This window comes from Petaurus breviceps, unplaced genomic scaffold, assembly GCF_028583685.1.
Source record: "Petaurus breviceps papuanus isolate PSGF00001 unplaced genomic scaffold, PetGlider_PUasm1.0 90847, whole genome shotgun sequence".
NCBI classification, from domain to species: Eukaryota; Metazoa; Chordata; class Mammalia; order Diprotodontia; family Petauridae; genus Petaurus; species Petaurus breviceps.
Genome location: NW_027187360.1, coordinates 11,416,580 through 11,436,938, shown reverse-complemented (window position 1 = coordinate 11,436,938; position 20,359 = coordinate 11,416,580). Strand labels below are relative to the sequence as shown.

Here is a 20,359-nt window from a genome sequence, read left to right as displayed (position 1 = left end):
GGTAAGATAGCTAGACTGAGTTCAACAGATACCCCAATAAATTTTTCATGGAATTACTTAACACCATAAACTGAAGTGTGCCTGTAACAGCCTTTTGTAAAGACTTAGTTTAAAAAATACTTATGTGTACTAAGTATTTTTTTTTTAATTAAAGCTTACTCCTCAGTGAAATCTCTCATCTTCCCCTTGCTCTGTCCAGTCTAGGAACTAGTGCTGATATACACATCCAGGACTTTATAGTGGTATTCTATTGAATGCTTATGTACAAAGAATTAATTATTACCATTTGGTCCATCTGACACCTTTAACTCAGGAATTATCTAGCATTCACTTTTAAAACAAAGCTACCTGAAGTAAGGGTTCTAACTTGTATTTTCTTCCGTTTTCCTTTCCTCTCCACCCTCATTCCCCTCACCTCTACTGGCATGAAAAAAAAAATAGCTGAAAACCTATGGAAAAAAAGACAGCACTAGACAAGATGTCCTTTAAGGTCCCTTTCCATCATTAACAATTCATCCACTATTTTTGTGCCTTTTGCTTTTCCTACTTTTAGCACATTAGTCATTTAGTGCTTTACATCCTTCCTTCAACTAGATTACTAACAATTTAAGCATCTTCTCAGGGATCAGACAAAGCAGCGAAGTAGAAACAATCAGTATAGCTCAGCTCTCCCCCACATCTTCTCAACAAAGAGCAAGATACTGCACAACAGACCAAAGTCTGACTAGAAAATCCAAGGAAAAAAATCAGTATCATTTTTCTTGCTGAGGTTGGCAAAACCTCAGGGAAACAGATAAAGGTATGGGGATACTGGGGGCTGGTGTCTACCCAGGGGTACAAGTGGAGACTTCCAAACTCTCCTCTAAAGGAGGGTTTGCCAAGATCCAGCACAATGGGGAAAGACCTTGTACAGAAAACAGGAATAGGCATTGATCATGCCCCAGATCTGGGTCACAAATGACTGCAAAGGAGACCTGTGTCTAAAGGTGGTGGTCCAGTGCAAGGCATGATCTCATGTCCTCGGTTGTGTACTGACCAAGTAGCAAGTAGAGAAGCAGATTAGGGTCTCAGAAAGTTTTCAACCTAGTCTAAAGCCCAGATGAAAGTGGGGGTGGGAACAGTAGTTGAGTCCAACAGCAGTCTACTGAAGCTCCAACCTGGGGAAGGGCCACAGACCTAAACCCATGTCAGGGACTTGTAGACCAGACCAGAAGAGCAGTGCTTGTACTCTGTCCTGCATCAGTCCACTCTGGGCTCACTGAAAGCTTATAGATCTCCAGCCTGAACTGTCTCTGAAATTTCTGAATAATACAACACTGAATTCCACAACAAAGCAAGACCAAGGATAGCCCATCCACTTCTTCTAGAGGTGTTCAGAACCTGACTTGACACAAAGCCAAAGTCAAGCAACATTGAAAGAATGAGTAGCAAAAACAAAAGAATCCGGTCATATAGAACTGTCATGGCAAAGAGGACACTCAAGAAATAAACCCAGAAGAGAATGATTCCAAAACCTCTACAAGCAAAGCCTCAGAGGAAAAATACAGCTTCTCCATAAGATCAATTAGAATACCTGGAAGAGATTGAATAAAAGTTCAAAAAAAGAGCTAAAAAATTATTTTATAAATAAGTGCATTGGAAAGGAAATCAAGCATTGGTGGAAAATAGATGAGTTATGGAAAAAATAATTGGAAGAAGAATTAACAGTTTGGTACAAGTAGAAAATAAAGCATAAGGTATCAAAAATATCTAACCCAGAAAATAGATCAGGGAGAAATAACTTAAGAATCATTAGACTACCTGAAGGTATGACCCCACCTCCCCACACAAAAAGAGCCTAAACACCATATTTAAGTAAACTATTAAAAAAAAAACCCTACAAAAATTTAGAAACAGAGAGCAAGGTTTAGTGAATCCTCTGGTCACATCCTAAGAGAAAGTCAAAATAAAAATTTCCAGGAATAGTACAGTCCAAATCCAGAATTTTCAGGCCAAAGGGGGGAAAAAGTATTTTCTCTGTTGTAGTTACGCACCTTCTCCTGATCTTTTGCTGAGTACATAAGGACCCTTGAGCCAATGCGATAACAAAGCACAACAGATGAAATTTGAATTTCTTAATCCAATCTCATGGATGAGAATAAAAAGGTAATAAAGGTATAAAGCAAAGGCTGCGGAAAGGTAAGGACGAGAGTGAGGCAGATATAAAAAGAGGAGGGTACAGAAAGGGTCAATATGAAAATGTAGGTAAACAACAAAAGGAAACATGAAGACCAGAGCAAAATAATCAGACAGGTGAACAGTGACAAAAATTTTAAACATCAAAAAGATGAGAGAAAAGAAGTAAAAAAATTTTTCTGAGAAGGCAGGCACATTTAACAGTAAAAAAAGCTCACTAAAAGAAAGACAGCACAATTGGCAGGTTGTCTGATAGAAAGCATGAAGGCAGAAGACATTTAAAAATGCATTAAGGAGTGACAGGTATTAAAAAAGTAATACAACCAGCCATTCCTCTGCTGAAGTTTCCAGATGCCTCTGTAATATGGGTGTGACACTAAATTCTTGGAAGTTATTCCAGCTGGACATGAGCTGTGATGGGTTCTATACCAAGCAGGAGAGACTTTAGTGTGGGCCTGAGCCATGGGCAACATAACCAGTCTAGTTAACCTAAAAGATTCATTGCCAAAAGGCTAGTCACTCATGAATGAGTTATTTTGGTTATAGTAACCAAAAAATCATCTAAAGTATGGAAGGGCTTAGCTAACAACAGATCTTCCCAGTATGATTCAGTGTATACATATTACAGCTGAAAAAGACCATAGGAATCATTTGGCAACAGTCTTCATTTTATAGAAAGAAACTGAGACATGAAGATATTATGTAACTTTTCGATGTAACATCCCTGGTTCATTCAGTTCTCTATACTCCCAACCCAAATGTTATAGTAAAAAAGTCCATGTTTGGGGCAAGTCTCCTCTGCACTTCTTAAGAAAATTTGACACACAGAGATATTGGTCCTAATAATACATATCTAAAAGGAGTGAAAGTACCAAAGAAATCTAGATTCTACAACACTGGCCAACTGAATGTCAAGTACAGAGAAGGCCTGGGTTTGGAACAGACACCAAGGGAATAGGAAGAGCATCAGCAATAAATTCATCCTGATGCTGAAATATATAAACATTTAAATAATTCCTTCAAGTGACTGAGTTCAAAATAGAATCACACAAAACTTACTCTTCATATTCTAAAAAAAAGTAATTATGACATAGTAATAACTTGCATAGAGTTGAATGCTCATATTAGGTGGATTGTCATGATGATGCATGCCATACAATACTTCTGGTACTTGTGGGATTTCAAAATATTAGTATATTTAAAAACACTTTAGTCAATCTGCATATTTAAAAATATATTGTGATCAGATTTGACAAAGCATATAAAGCTTCAAAAAGTGCAGACATACGAATCATTTTAATTCAAGAACATATATAATGTATGAACCTGAAAATTCAAAGAAACTTGTTAGATGTTCAATGTGATCATCCAGTTCAAGTATTTATGCCCTAAGAGTGCAAGAATGAAGAAATATTACATCCTCTCCTCAAAGTCACCTTTTGAAGCAAAATTTGAAAAATTCAGAAATTCTGTATTCTAATTTTTTACAATGTATTTGTTTCAAATTCTTCAGAACATCTATAGATCATATAGTTAATTTACATATTTACACACCAAGATTCAAAACAAAACCTCGAGTTATCAAACTTGAGAACAGAAGGTGGCTTCTTAATGTGTAGTCTTTGGGAACCCTACTCCAATCCAAAACCAAGACCTCTGTGATTTCATGGCAATCCTCTATTACAAATGCTTTAAAAATAACTCCAAGCCACTAATGTCTGAAATGATTCTTAAATGAGCACATTAGTGGTCTAGAAATACTATAATACAAAGCTGAATTTTAAGTGGAAAACTATAATAACATGTTATATATGTAGAGACTTTGTTCTCAAGTTATAATTCCTATAAGGTTAAGTTTGCCTGTATTTATAAAATACTTTTTTTGTCAAAAGCACTTTCCTGTGTCCCCACTTTGGTTTACTATCATTTAATCTTTGGGACAACCAAACTGTAGCAATTACCTGGAAGACAAAAGAGTGAGAAGCACAAGATTATTCCTTGCTCTTGATAGAGTTAACTAAATCAGTGGAAATTGTCTTCAAAAGGTTTTAAGAAAAACAGAACTCTTAGTTAACTGCACAAATCTTTAAAGACAGGAGGTAGGTACTATGTTCCCCAATGATGAAAATAGTTAAGATTCATGCTAAAAATTACTGAAAAATATCATTGAAAATTTTCATGAGGAAGACCAATCAATGTTTGTAATTTACAGAGATTAATATAATCTTCTATGTCTAATTTTTACAACATTCCAGATATTAAATAACATGCTGACTTCTCAAATTGTAGTCCACTGTCATATCATAGTAAAAACAGAGAGAAACAAAAACAAAAGATAAAAGGATCACATGGATAGCATTATTAAAATCTATCTTAGGTAAAAATTAGCTGTAATGAAGTAAAAAATGTAATACTTAGGTATTGCAGATCTGAGTTTTATTACTGGAATAATATTTTTTAGGTAGAATTGCTATTTTTAAAAGAGGTCTTAAATATGGCACAATTATTTGTTCTCAGAAATGCAGGACCACCAATGCACCAAATGCAGCTATCAAAGTCATTTTTCCTAAAGTAATTCAATGTAAGAGGATAACAGTGCATTAGATGACAAATAAGACAAAAGGAAATTCCTGATGACTCAATTAGAAAAAACGTAAAAATCTTTCCTTACAAAAAGGATTAACTACTGTGAGCAAATGGTAAGTACCATACTTAAATGATGATCACACTGTAATAATCAGTGAATGTGGAACAATTGCATTTATCTGCATTTCCAACTTTTCCCACCATGATTCTAAATCAAGGTAAAAAAAGAATTCTGTATTAATTCAGGAAGGCTCTAGTGTTGGCACCACGATTGCCATAAGATGGTACAATGAATTAAGAAATACTTTAAAAAGTTTTTTTATATATATACTATATAAAGTAACAGGGCAGATTGGGGAGTAGGAGAGAAAATAATATTCAAAGAAAGAATCTCTAATCTGTGGTTGATCTCCGATACCAAAAGCGAGCCCTGAAGTCATCACTGCAAGTCATGAAGCCAGGGTTGGTGGGAGAGTGTACTATACAACGAACAATATTATTGTGCCCCAGAGAAAGTAGATTTCTTCGTTCAGCTGTTCGTGAGTCCCAGCAGCAAAGACTAATTGTCCTTTCATCAGGAAGCAATACATAATCTTCTGTATGGTTAAAGACTGCTTGAGTTCGATGTACTTGTCGTCCACTCAAGCCAGCACCTGTAAAATATTAGACTGTTAAGCTTTTGAAGATATGTTAAGTTGCACAAAATGAGTTTGCACATGATCAAAGTGCTATAGCACTTTAATTCCAAAAAAGCTCATCACCTCAAGATTCTAAATTGAAGTTAACAAGCTCTTCCAATTTCAAGTGGCTACTTTAAATATTTTGATGGGACAAAAGATGTTTCAATTACAGCAACAAAAAACTATCCACTGAAAAAAAAGTTTTTTGTTTTAATGATATCTACAACTAAGAATTACAGCAAATATACATAACCAGAATGTGTAGTACTGAAGTATATTTAAAAAAAAAAACAACCCAGCCAATTTAAGGAATACTGCACCCTGCTGGCTCAAAAAACTCATGAACGAATACCCAAATAAATTGGTTTTAGTACTTTGAAAATGGAAGGGATTTTAGAGATTATATGGTCCAACCTCATCTTTAAGATGAAGCTCATAGAATACTTGATTACCAACAACTAAGAGTCCTATGCAGACATAGGGCAGGACTCTGCATGCATTTTATTAGAAAATAAGCAGAATTAAACACTGAAATATTATTTATAGTATTATTTGAAAAAGATGTTAGATAATTGTTTCGACTATTTCTTATATTGGTTATTTTCTGATTCAAGACTAAAATCATTCTTCTAATTACTTTGTTACTTGTGTCTGCCATTTTTAATGGCTACTCATGTCTTATTGGGTAAAAGTAAAGTTTTCAGTAAATTTAAGGTCCTATTTCAAAACTTCATGTACTTTCTGGCTTTTTCTGATTACTCGGTAAGTTTTAGGGGAAGGAATCAGGGTACTGCAAAGCTTTTAAAATGAGTGAAGTCATCTTACACTGGGTAGAATTCAACTCCAATAATATAGCACAATGGAAAGAGCATTAGTTCTGGAATCAAAAGGATCTGGGTTCAAATCCTCTTTCTGTTTTGGCAGTACATTCTTGATTTTGGGCAAGTCATAACCACTTTTGAATCTGTTTTCTTACCTGTAAAAATGAGGAGACTGGACTAAATGGTCTCTCAGGTGAACCTTTAAGCTCTAGAACTATGATCCTATATGTAATCTTTTTTTAAAGATTCATTTTTTAGGCTTTTGAGTTCCAAATTCTCTCCTTCCCTCTCACCCTTCCCCTACCCATTAAATAGGCAAGCAATATGACATCAATGTAAATGTGAAGTCATATATAATACATATTTCCATATTAACCATGCTGGGGAAAAAAATTTTAGTCTGCACTCAGAAATCATCAGTTCTCAATCTGGAGGCGGACAGCTTTTTTCATCATGGTCCTTTGAAATTGTCTTGGATCTTCATAAGAGCTGGTAGGTGATCCTATATGTAATCAATGGCATTAATGGGTCGTGTGCCCCAGTACAGTTTTGCTATGCACTAGTTGTTTGGCTTTAGGCAAATCACTTCATCTGTTTCCTCACTTATAAAATGGGTATCAATGCAAATTAATTTTTTAATCACTGTTAAAAAATTGAAAAAAAAAATGGGTATAATACTTTTATCAGGCAACTCAGGGATTGCTGTGTGACTTAAGCAAAATAATAAACATGAAGGCATTTTGAAACATTTAAAATACAAGACAAATGTAAGGCAGTGATATCACATACTATTTTCACATACCTGTATATCTGACTAATGTTCGTCCTGTTGAAATCTCCCACAGTTTAGCTACGGAGTCCTTTCCACTTGAGAGAATATATTTCGAATTTTTGGAAAAAATTGCAGAGCAGACTTCAGCACCATCATGTGCCTTCTCAAAAGTAGTAATAGAACGATTTGAGACACCATCCCATAATTTGATGCAGCCATCCTTGCTACCAGTCACATACATGTTGGCACTAGGATTATAATTAACTGAACATATTGCATCAGTGTGCTGATCTTGAGGGTTGCAAGACACAAAACATTGAAATGTATTGATATCATAAAGTCGAAGGGTTGGATGTTGGGTTCCAACAAGTATGAAGTCTCCAGAAGGATGAAATGAGATTGAACGTAACATTTCAGCTTCCTATTAAAGAGAACATTAAACTCATGTGACTAGGTGGCAGATAAACACATGTTAATTATGGGAAATGTTGCTGTTTGAATGGAAATCGTTAAACAATTTTTCCCAGGCACTACTGATTTAGTTCAAGGACTATCCAACTGAGTATAATTGGATTATCATATCAAGAAGTTATCTTTGGCACAAAGTACTCAAATATTACGGAAATGGAAAGGGTTTTAGATTTGGAGTCTTTAGAATAGGCTTCAAATCTTGACTCTGTCACTTGTTAGCGTGATCTTTGGAAAGTTATTTCACCTCTGGACTCGTTTCCTTAATCATAAAATAATGGAATCTGGCTACGTAATGTTGTAGGTCCCTTCCAACTCTAAGCAAATAATCCAAACCTATTTGTTTCCTTAGCTGGTCCCAGAACTCCCCAAAATTTAAATGAAGGACTGCTGGTCACTTTGAAAAGCATCAGTGAATATTATGTTATTATTAACCCCACATAACTACAGTTTCCAGATTAGGCATGAAATGATGCTGCTTTTCAAAAAGAGCTTGATGGTTTCAAATGAACCAATTTTCTAGTCTTTTTGTAGCTAGGAACCTAGTTCATGGTTAAATTTATAGCATGTGGAAAGTGGATTGGGATGGTGATGGTAGAAATAATATTTTTAAAAGACCATACCAATGATCCAACCTTTTTTTATTTCCTAAGGCTAGTTACTAATGATGGCTCTCAGCAGTACCCAGGAAAGTGAAATGCAAATAAATCTGTCATATTTTACTGAACCTGGGTTATTAGGCTAGGTACTATGGATGGCACTCAATTACCTAATCACTTGAGGGAAAAAAAGGATGCCTTATCATCAGTGTACTTAATATTTAAATATATGCACCAAAAACAAGTATCAAACATTTTTCAACCTGAATATATTTGAAGGCTCTTTTGGCAGATGGTTTGGAATAATCAAACAACTTAAGAGTATAGTCCCTTGAACCTGATGCTAGAATTTGCTCCGTTGGGTGGAAAGCTAGACATGTAACTTCATCCACATGATCATATAGAGTTCTGATAACAGGATGATTTTCCATATTCTGCTGGGCAGTCTCATTCATCATGACCTAGAGGCAAAGGGGAAAAAAAAATTATATCCAGAAAAGCAGAGTGTATGTGCATACATACATAGACATATATAAAACAGATTATACAATCTTAAAACATAACTGAGGCAGTGTGACACCTGGTTAGCATTGGCTTATTATTACCAGCCTTAATAGTCTGGGTTCAAGCCAATTAATCTCAGTAGCAACAGAGGTGTCAGTCTATTTCAATAGAGGGAATTTCCTTACTAGGAGTTCCCTATATAAATGAAGTCACAAGTTCTATCCAAAAAATAAAAACCATTAGTTCAAATCTGCCTTAAATTATGGCTCCCAATCTGGTAAAAATATTATAACCATACCTCTATTGGCATTGCACTTTTTGCTAACATTCGTTCTGTATCCAATATCTTTATTGAAGCATCAGCAGATCCAGTAGCTATTAACTGCCCATCTCTACTGTAAGTAGCCACACGGCATGGTCCTTTATGAGATGTGACATAGCAAGTTTCATATTCTGAAGCCTCTGGAGACATAGTCTGAACATCTGCATCAAATTCCAGGTCAATTCCTGTGCCAGGAGCAACTGTATCTGAGCGTCCAATTGCATACTGAACAGCACTATCATCATTTTCCATTCCTGAAAGAGAAAAATGAGGGCAAAAGAATATGTATTTCAAAACCCTAAAGTTTTGGGCTCCCAAACTGCAGGAATAAAAAGGACTATTGGCTGACAACCCAAGGGAATAAGGATAAAGAGAAATCCAAAAAGGAGAATAACACACCTGTACTGAAATTATTTCTTCCTTCTCTAGAACTCTTCTCTGATATTCTTGGTGCTGATACCCGGTAACAGTAGGTAGGAGATGTTTTGTTATTAAATCATATTTATTGCCATCTAACATTGACATTTTGGAAGTTTTTTGGAGGAAATGCAAACAACTTTCAGAAAGAATGCTGACCATTTAAATTTATAACAATTTCCTAAGAATATACTCAATTTAATACTTAGAGCTCAAAATAATGTCAGCTACCACGATGGTAATACTCTTGAGAAGTGCTTTGCTTTTTTCCAGCCTGTTTTCTTCTGCCCCTCCTTTGGGAGTCAGTTACAATGATCACCATCAAAACAAATTTTATAAAAGCTACAGGAACTCAGTTCCTAGAATATTTCTCAGGAAAAGTGCTATTCTCTTACACCTGTTACAAGCTAGAGCAATAAATCTACATTTAAAGGTGAATCTAAAAATCCATGCTCCAAATTGCAAGATACCTAGTTTGATGAGATGGAGGAGCTGTTCAGAGGGTGCACACACAGACTGAGGCTTGATTTCATTGATGAGACCATTAGCAATGTTGATATAGCCATCATAGAGCAGTTGGCTGATGATCAATTTATAGAGCTGCTGGCGATCTTTTAAGCTCACTTTTGTCCTGTACATTTTGGTGAAAAATAATCACCTCCTTTCACCTGCAAATGAAGAGAATCAGAAACTGAAACAGAACAATGATATATATGGTCTTTCTTTGTTTCACACACTTAGTATGGTTCTCTATATTGTCTAGCCCACATACCACTTAAGTAAGGGTAACTGCTGTAATACTGGGCATTAAACTCATCTCAACGTAATAATACACAGTTATAGCTTGGATGTAATAATATACACCTATAGATCGGGGGTCCTTAACTTAAAAAAAAAACAAAACCTCATAACCACATTTCAATATAACTGTCTTTCTTTGTAATCTTTTTTTATCCATTTAAAAACATTATTTTGAAGAGTCTATAGGCTTTACTAGATTGCTAAAAGGGTCTATGACAGAAAATAAGATTAAGAACCCTTGATATAGTTATGCAAGAAAAATTGGGAGTTTTGGTCAGGTTCAGGTAGTGCTAAAGGGAAGTAAAAAAACAAAACAAAACATGTGAAGGTGGCCTGAAGTAGGAGATACCTGAGAAAGGGGGAAAAAAAGATGACATACGATCATAGAAGGAAGGAGGAAAATGGGAAAAGATTTCTAGATGATGGAACAAGACAGGAAGAATGATTTGATTTGGGTTTTAATTTATGAAGAGGGACACTAAGCTGATTTATGATTGATATTTGAATGACTTTGTCCATTGCTTCTTACTAAAGAAAAAATTATGGCTGGTTTAGGGGTTTTGATTTTGGCAACCCTCAGTTGGTATATTTGGGGAGAGGAAAAATTAGAAGACCAGGATCTAAAAATCTTTCAGATTAGAGAATTATGGCTGGAAGGATCATAGTCATAATGGAGGCTATGGAGAGATTAAGTGACTTGTCCAAAGTCCAGAGGTGACAGAGAGTGGGCAGAATAGGGATTTGACCTCAGGTCTTAACTTCAAATCTCCAATCCTTTGTCCTGTGCTAAACTGAGTTGGGGCAGCTAAGTGGTGCCCTGGAATAGAATCTCCAACCTGAAGTCAAGACTCAACTTCATGAGTTCAAATCTGGTCTTAGACACTTACTAGCTTTGTGACCCTGGGCAAGTCACTTAACACTGTTTGCTTTGGTTTCCTCATCTGTAAAATGAGCTGGAGAAGGATATGGCAAATCACTCCTGTATATTTGCCAAGAAAACTTCAAATGGGGTTGGACAGGACTGGGGAAAAAAATGACTCCAACGAGAAAGCTGAATTAGGAAAGGCATGCATCACAATATGGCTATTTTTCTTTATAATCTTATTTTACCCATTTAAAAAACCATCATTTTGAGGAATCATAGGCTTCATTTTGCAAACAAGGACACGTAGTCCTTTTCTGGGTCAGCATCATTGGCTCCCTTGGATGGGGGTGTCTAAAGCCATGGGAAATCATGCTCCTTACAGGTTCCAGTCACAAACTAAGAGGATATAAACTACAGTAAGTTCCTGGATGGCAGGGGCTTTTGTGTCTGTATACTCAGCACAGAATTGGCACTTACCGTGTTTCCCCGATAATAAGACCTATCCTGAAAATAAGCCCTCCCCTTACTGTGTAAGATTCCTCTAAAATAAGCCCTCCCCCGAAAATAAGCCCTATTGAGATTGCTACTGTAGTGAAGGTGATCCCCTGCGCTACACGCTACATTAGGGTACCCTCTGTATGCACCGACCCCCCCCCCCCCCCGCGTTTCACACGCAGAGCTCCGAGCTACATCCAATCAGAGCTGCAGCAGTGAGCGCGTCATCCTGTTCTTTACTGAATTCATTATTGAATAAAGGTACATTTTTTTGTTCACATTTACCTGTTTATTAAATTTGCTGTCAATGTTCATTAAAATAAGCCCTCTGGTGTTTTTCTGTCTAAAAAAAATTAATAAGACAGTGTCTTATTATTGGGGAAACACGGTAATAGACATGTCAAGCTGACTGGCCCAGAGAGAGCCGCAAGGAGTGGAGGTCTCAGAAAGACTGAGGTCTCACAGGCCGCAAGGAACGGAACTCACAATGCCCACCTAGGCTTCCTGACCCCAAGTCCAGGACACCACGAGGTCGTCCAGGCGCGGTGGGGGTGGCGATCGGCGAGAGCGGACCTCAATTAGAGTACTGAAACAGTCATGTGGCTCCCGTTGGCTAAACTACTTCCCGGGGCACGGGCCGGGGCACCAAAGGTAAGTACCTCGAGGGTCCCTCTTGGGGTACCTCCGTCAGTTGGGGTGGGCAGGAGACCCGGGAACAGATTAGGGCTCGGACAGGTGGTATTTGTTTGAGAAGGCGGATGAGGCGGGAAGGCTCGGCCATGCAGGGTCTGGGGGCAGCTACCTCCCTAACCTCGCCAAACCCGCAGCAGGCCCGACCTTTCCGCTCCTGGACCCCCTAACGTGTCTCTGCTCCTGACCAAGACAAGGGGGGCCCGGCTTCGGCCTCCCAGGGCTCAGGCCTCGGCCCGGACCCTCTCACACACCTGGCCTGGCACGCCCCCTCAGATCTACTCCCAAGTAGCGCGCGTACGACTCCAGACCCTCCCGCCAGCGAACTGGCCCCCACAAGCCCCTGGGTCCCAAAGGCTGTGACGCTCGGTGCCCGTACCTTGTCTCTGGAACCAGTTCAGGGGCCGCAGGCTCCCGCAGCAACAAAACCTGAGCTTGTAAAATGGTGGCAAAAGGCTTAAGCGAGCCTCCTAGCACAACCCCCACGGCGCATGCGTGCAGTCCGGAGCTCGTGCGCCTCGATATCAATTGGACAAAGCGATTCCGGACCCCGCCCCTTTAATTTCCTCCGCCTCGGCTGCCATTTTTGTTTCTGGCATGTCAGTATTGGGCGGAGTAAATTCGTGTTCTTGTATATTGCTCCGGGTTCATCCCTAAAGCAACCGTGGGGACGTTCAGGAGTAAATATTTACCCATTTAGCTTTCATTAGCAGTCGCAATGTTGGAGACTTACGGGAAATCCAGAATCACAGTATATTAAGTTAGGTCATTTATTGTACCAAGGAACCCTACTATTTATTATACGCTTGCGCGGCGTCTCGGACGTTTATTTGAGGTGGACCAGCCCGTGGCCAATAGGACGGAGACGCTTCCGGGGCCGCGTCCAATCAACACTCATCTGGCATGGGACGTAAATGTGCATTTAAAAGAGGGACTATTTGAATTCAAACGGTAGGAGTTGTCTTATTTCTCTTTTCCAGCAGTCTGAGCGGAGCGGACTTCAGGCGGGAAGGAGGTTTGTGGCTTCCAGGGATTTAATCTTTCCGGGGGAAAAGTAGGAGAAGCGGTGTCTTTGAGGGGACTGGGGGTGCATAGAAGACAAGTGCTGTGTTTGGGGGCGGCGTGGATTTGGGAGAGAGAACCGGAGCCTCTGAGAAAGGAAAGGCCGAATTCAACAGCGGAGGCCTCACGGGCCTAGGGGACTGTTTTTCTTAGGGGTTTAAGGCCATGAGTCTTCTAAGGTCTAGCTTATGATGACGGAGAAGGGTAGGGGGTGTATTGTGTGTGTGGGCGGGAGGGGGGGAGGGTTGGTGGTGATGGAATTCTGTTCAACACTTCTTAATATTTATTAAACACCCAAGATGAGCACCCAGAATGATGGGGAAAACGGGGTAAAACAAAATCTTTTGCTTTCCAGGACTTTATTAGGGTGGGATGAGACAAGGTATGCAAGGACCATAGAAAGATAGTAGATAAAGATTTGTGGAAATTTATGTAAAATAAACCGGAAGTTGAATAGAAGTTTGAGTTCCCTGGCTTTGCTATACGTTTTTTTTTCCCTTTTTACTGACCTTGCCCATCAGTTGATGACTTTTTTTTCCCACTTAATTCAATTAACGTTTATTGTGCAAGGCCTTGTCTTGGATGTTGCATTAGGAAAAAGGGATCAGGTGAGCATTGAAAGATAATTTTAGGATCCTACCTTTATAGGTTACAACCTTTTGGTAGGTGCCCTTTTATTAATTCCACATATTTGCAGACATTTAAAGCTAATCAGAAATTTGCTTTATTTGCATTTTCTGATTCGAAGGCAGAATGCATGTTATAGATAGGGTACTGGGGAACTGGAAACTTTGGTTTGAATATTGCCACTGCCATTTACTATGACCATGAGGCAAGTCCCTTGAAACGTTCTGTGCCTCAGTTGCTTTATCTTTAAAATGAAGAGGTCTAACTCGTCCTCTAAGGTCCTATGATTCTAAGATTTGCTTCTCAGAGCTACTTTGGAGAGATTGTGAGGGAATGGCAGCATACTCAAATAGAGGATGTCTTTGAAGACAATATAAATAATCTTTTTTTTCTTTATGACTCTCAGTAATAATAAATGGTTGACATTTATAGTTAGTGCTTTTAAGATTTGCAAAGCACTTTGCATTTAAAGTGGATAAAACAGCACTTCATTAAAGTAAGCACCTCCATTTTCCAGTTTCCCACTTTTGTAACCTTGTTGCTGTCTAGTTACCATTTTCCATGTCTCCACTGTCCAATCAGTTGTCACATATTGCCATTTTCTTCTTTGTTAACATCTCTTTCGTCCATCTGGTCTGTACTCTACCAAACCCACTACTAGGTTAGTTGAGGCCCTCATTAGCTCTCACCTAGTAATTGTAATGACTTCCTAATTGTTGAGTGCTTTCATTCCTGTCCAACTCTATGTGACCCCATTTGGGAATTTCTTGGCAGAATTACCAGAGTAGTTTGCCATTTCCTTCTCTAGCTCATTTTACAGATGAGGAAACTGAAGCAAACAGTTAAGTGATTTGTCCAGGGTCACACAGCTAGTAATTTTGTCTGAGGCCAGATTTGAATTCAGGGTGATGTCTTTCTGACCCCACTTCAACACCTAGGTGCTCCAAGGGCCTCCTGTTTGGTCTTCCTCAAATACCTTCCCCCTCCAGTCAATCTTCCTCACCCCTGCTAAAGTAACTTTTCTTAAGTGCAAATCTGCAAGTCATGTAACTCCTACACAATTAACTCCAATAGCTCTCTTTTGGATTTCTAGGAGTAAATATAAATTGTTTCACTTTTAAGGTCTTTTATAACCAGGCCCCAAACAGGAGCCAGGTTTTTTTCTTTTTCTATTTATTTAATATTTTATTTTTCCCCAGTTACATGTAAAAGCAGTTTTTAACATTTGTTTTTAAAACTTTGAGTTCCAAATTCTCTCACTTGCTCCTAACCCTCCCCCATGGAGAAGGCAAGCAATTTGATATAGGTTATACATGTGTAGTCATGTAAAATATATCCATAATAGTCATGTTGTGAAAGAGAACATGGACAAAAAAAAATCCTCAAGAAAAATAAAGTAAAAAAAAGCATGCTTCAATCTGTATTCAGATGCCATCAGTTCTTTCTCTGGGGATGGTTATAGCATTTTTCATCATAAATCCTTCAGAGTTGTCGCAGATCATTATGAAAACATAGGTCACTAGAAGTATCTCTGAAAAAAGCTGCACAAAATCCCTGAAGCACAGACAATGTACCCCCCACCCTGGAAGCAGAGCTCTACTTTCACAAACAGTTATAAGTCAAGTAATAGGCAGGTTATCTTTCTAGTCTCATTTGAAGTTAGTCTCCATACCTACTCTGGGATCCAACCAAATCTGTCTCTGTCACGCTAAGAAATCCTAATCTTGGCTCCATCCCTGACCTTTATATTGACAGCCTCTATAACCAGGAATTTACTCCCTTTTCACCTCTTTTCTTTCAAGATGCAGTTCAATCACCATCTTCTACATAAAGCCTCTCCTTATTCTCACTACCTAATGTCAAGTGCCTTCTCTCCTAAACTACATCACATTTAGCTACTTTGCATTCCCTTTATATATTTGTATTTAACTCCATCACGAACTTGTCTTCCTCCTAGTATATAAGCTCCTTGGGAGTAGGTGCTGTATCATTCTTTGTATCCCTTGTGATTAGCAGAATTTGTAGCATCTTCCATGATCTCACAGCTGGTGTCATAAGGTGTGTTTGAAACTAGGTCTTTTCTGACTTCACTGAATCTGAAAGCTAATTTTTTAACTCCAGGTTTTAAATTTTTTTTTTGCTAATGTATATTGTGCCTAAGTTACTTTTCTCTTTTTTAAATTTTGTTTTGATTAACAAAAATTTATTTTCTTTCTATTCTACCTCCAAGATTTCTCTCCTCTGCCTCATTTAAGTTGCTCATTTTAGAAAAACATAATTCAATACTTGATAAAAGACATCCATCTTGTGGTCAGTAGGTCTCTCAGAGAAATAAGAAATTGATAAGAAAGTAGGAGTGACAGTGGAAGGAGCACTGCACTTGCAATTTGCTTCATGCTTTAGCCTATCCTTATGTGACCTGGAGAAAGTTCTTTAGCTTCTCTGAGTTTCAGTTTCCGCTTTTGTAAAATGGGGATAATATTTGTAATGCCTATCTGAAAAAATTGATATGAGGAGCAAATCGAACTATATGTGCAAATATTTTTTTAAGTTCAGCTTTAGCTCTTCCACCCATTGGAAATTGATAAAAAGAGCTCTGGTTTCCTAAATCCAGTAATTTGTAAGTGAGCAAGTATTTGTTCTAAATACATACTAAATAGGTTCTCAATGTAAAGATAATATTTGAATTTCTCTTTGCTGCAAAGTACCAAAGTAATGTAAAATTAGTGTTAATATAGAATCACCTTTCAGTTTAGTACCGTTAGGAAATATAAACTCCTTGACAAATGAGAGGACCATAAGGTCATGTCAAAGGGTGACTGTTACCTGTGACAAAATGTCAGATATACATGGTACTGGGTGCATGGGTCATGGGTATGACCTAGCATTTTGTATACTTGTATCATTATATATTTTAAGCAATGGTCCTTAAAAATATAATGCCATTTAGTAGTTCTGAAAACAGTGAATTTTTATATAGTAAACCCTTTAAGTAATAAAAAAAATTCATAAACATGACTGAAAATGATTGCTGTTTACATGTATGTACTTTAAATTGTATGGTATGTTTAGCTAATATAGCCTATATGGACTCCCCACTTGAACTGGGAACAAAAACTGCTTTGTACAGTTACTATGTACTGATCAGTTAAACTCCCTCTTTGTTCTTTCTCCATTGTCTTAAGATAAGACTCTGGATTTAGTCTAGACCTTGGATAATGGGTACATAGTCTGTTGCAGAGGACCTGTCATAGTTTTGGATTACTTAGAGTTATCTTCACACCAAGATGAAAAACTAGAATAATTATTTACTTGAAAGAGAACTCCCAGATCTCTTAAATCTTTACTTGACCACATCATACCATCTACCATCTTAACTTCCACCTTCCTTTCACTGCTTTGTTGACAATTAATTGTTTAAATCTGATACCTTTACTTCATCACCTATTCCTTAACCCTCTAAAAGGGTTCTTATCACTATACTGATACTATATTCTTAGAGGTCTCCATTTACCATGTCCTTTTCTTAGAATCTTAATCTATCCTTTGTACAACATTTGCTAGGACTTCTCATTCCTCTCCTTGGAAATTTTCTTCCTGTACCCTCTAACACTACTAGCCAAGTTTTTCTTCCTCTGATCAGTTTTCTTTTGCATTCTTTTTAGTTCCAACTTTATATCTCTAAATTGTTTGCTGGATGGTTTTTTTTAAACTATTTTTTTCTTTGTCTTTTTTTTTTTTTTGGAGGGCAGTTGGGGTTAAGTGACTTGCCCAAAGTAAGTGTGTTAAGTGTCTGAGGCTGGATTTGAACTCCTGACTTCAGGGCTGGTGCTCTATTCACTGTGCCACCTAGCCGCCCCGCTGGATGTTTCTATTTGGCTGAAGCCTCACTTATTCTGGTAGATCTCCTTGATGTTATTATTACCTTTATCCATGCAGATTGTAGCCCCATCTATGCCTTCTTATACTGTGAGAGTCTTTTCCATATTCCCCATGGAAGAATCATCTAGTTTTGAATAGTTAATTCCTATAGCTTTTATTGTCTGTATAATGATAGGTATTTAATTATATGCTGACTTTCATGCATAAGTCCTAATTCCTCATGCCTACACACTAGAGTTATACTTAGCATATATCAGCTTCCTTTCCATTTATTGTGTTACTGGAAGAGTAGTAGCCAGTTTCCTTATCTATAAAACAAAGGGATTATTCTAGATGACCTCTAAGATCTTATTGAACTCTATAAATTCTATAATCCTTGAGTGAAGTAAGAATGAAAAGTAAAAAAAGTTGAAGCTGTACAAGTTAATAGAAATGATAACCTTGTGCTAAGTAAATGCACTGGGGCATGGGTGAGTGAAAATGTACTTTATAAACATTAAGATACCTGAAGGAATCATTAGAACATAGTACAGAAGGAAATTTTTCTTCATCAATTACAACTTGAATATGTTTTAAATATAATTGCCTCCACACAAGACATATCAGTGGGAAAATTGAGCGGCACTCTGGAGACTAGTTTTGATCACATCTTTTTTAAAGTTGCATTGTAAATTTAAAATCTGCCAATGTGCTATAAAAATCAACTTTTATTATGAAGTTAAAAAAATTAACTTTACCAGTGTACTTTTCATCTCCTTTGGAAATAATTTTACTCAGTATTCCCTCATGAAGGAGATATATAAAAAACATAAATGTAAGTATATGTGCTGTCATCCAGAGCTGGGTTTGTAAGGCATAGTATGTACTAAGCGTTAAACTAAGAAACTTTTTTTCCTCCAGGCAACATGGACAAATCTAAAGAAAACAATGTTTCAGGACCTAGCAACAAGGTAAAACATTATTAGAATATCAAAACTTTCCCAGTAGCAATTATAAAACCACAAGTCACAAAATGATACATAGTAGTGATTATATTTTGAAATCTTATTAAGTCCATTTTAACTGAACTATCTCCAGGCTCCTTTAAAGTCAAAAGTGGTTTGGGTTTTTGTTGTTGTTGTTGTTGTTGTTGTTTTTGCTTTTTGGAGGGCATTTGGGGTTAAGTGACTTGCCCAGGGTCACATGGCTAGTAAGTGTTAAGTGTCTGAGCTCAGATTTGAACTCAAGTCCTCCTGACTCCAGGGCCAGTGCTCTATTCACTGCGCCACCTAGCCACACCTGAAGTGGTTTTCTTTGTTATTGCTTGCTCAAGTCAACAGAATGGAGGGGAATGTGACCTAGGGTAAAATAGTAGCTTCTCAAGAATAACTTGAGTTGTAACCTCTGCCCGTTGTCTCACCCCACCTAGATTTTTTTTTTTTTGCTTTTTTTTGGAGAGGGGAAGGTAGGGCAATTGGGGTGAAGTGACTTGCCCAAGGTCACACGGCGTGTGTGTGTGTGTGTGTGTGTGTTAAATGTCTGAGGCTGGATTTGGACTAGGGTCCTCCTGGCTCCAGGGCCAGTGCTCTATTCACTGTGCCACTTAGCTGCCCCACAGGTTTGTTTTTTTTTTAAGTAATATTTTGATTGTTTTCATCTACTGTGTTTATGGAAATAATATGAATAAATTCGAGAGACCCAAGGAGTTCCCAAAATAAGTCCATTTTCTGTGGAATATGCTATTTACATGTTGACTAGAGGAAGTACCCTGCACAAACTCTTATGAGCAAACTACATTAATGGAAGAAGGAAAAGTAATGCGTGGAGAATTTTTTAAAACAAGTAAAAGAAAAATTAATCTTGGTCTGCATTTTAAAAGATAAACACTTATTTTTTCCTTTTTATTATGTGTGTGTATGTAGTTTATCCTTGAAATCAAGACAGGAATAGATGCTCTTCATAATATACAAAATTGAATTTCTCCCAGGGGAATTGGAATCATAAAATTTTTAAGCTGGAAGTGACTTGTCCAGGATTATGAAACTAGTTAATTAATTGGTAGCAGAACTGGGACCAGAACACAGGTCTCCTAACTCATAGGGCAATTTTTTATTTTATTTTTTTAACTATTCCATGATTGGCTGGGTAAAAAGGATGATAGTCACTATCAGATTTCCAAAGGAAGTTTTACTCCTCATCATTTATTTTTCTGGATAAATTGGAGAAAACTTGAAGCATCATTTTAACATCATGGAATTAGAACATTAGTTTTCTGATGAAGCACAGTTTTTAAATATACTTCCTATCAGCTAAAGGAAAACTAAGGATTTGTAACATCTTTTTCCTCTTAAAACAAATCATAAAACATCTTAAAATGTAATAGTCCTACCTGTCCTGACAAAATAATTAGTAAAAGTCTATCATTCTACATACAGGAAAGCAGAAATCTTTGCAAATATTTTTAAAATCCTGAAATGTCTCATTGTCAAGTGCCATAATTTTAAACTTTTTTCTTTTCTTTCTTTCTTTACATTTAAGACGACTCCACTTGGGGAAGGTCCAAAACGTGTGCCTGTGACTCAGCAGATTTCTTCTCAGAATCGGTTACCTGCAA

General features: G+C 37.5%; 2 protein-coding genes across 2 annotated transcripts in view; one reads left to right on the top strand and one right to left on the bottom strand.

Annotated features, from left to right (window-relative positions):
• Positions 1-3,346: 3,346 nt before the first annotated feature.
• On the bottom strand, positions 3,347-12,718 carry CSTF1 (cleavage stimulation factor subunit 1). Its single transcript, XM_069072449.1, has 6 exons — positions 12,575-12,718; positions 9,815-10,012; positions 8,904-9,181; positions 8,365-8,562; positions 7,065-7,455; positions 3,347-5,414 (listed from the first exon to the last, which is right to left on the bottom strand). The coding sequence occupies exons 2-6, from the start codon at positions 9,981-9,983 to the stop codon at positions 5,155-5,157; spliced, it is 1,296 nt and encodes a 431-aa protein (XP_068928550.1). The 5' UTR covers positions 9,984-10,012; positions 12,575-12,718; the 3' UTR covers positions 3,347-5,154.
• Positions 12,719-12,950: 232 nt separating this feature from the next.
• Positions 12,951-20,359, top strand: part of AURKA (aurora kinase A) — a 20,480-nt gene continuing 13,071 nt past the window's right edge. The window contains 4 exon segments of the mRNA XM_069072450.1: positions 12,951-13,210; positions 18,667-18,716; positions 20,284-20,356; position 20,359. The exon segment at position 20,359 is cut by the window's right edge and continues 149 nt beyond it. Coding sequence (XP_068928551.1) covers positions 18,672-18,716; positions 20,284-20,356; position 20,359 — 119 coding nt within the window. The 5' untranslated portion in view covers positions 12,951-13,210; positions 18,667-18,671.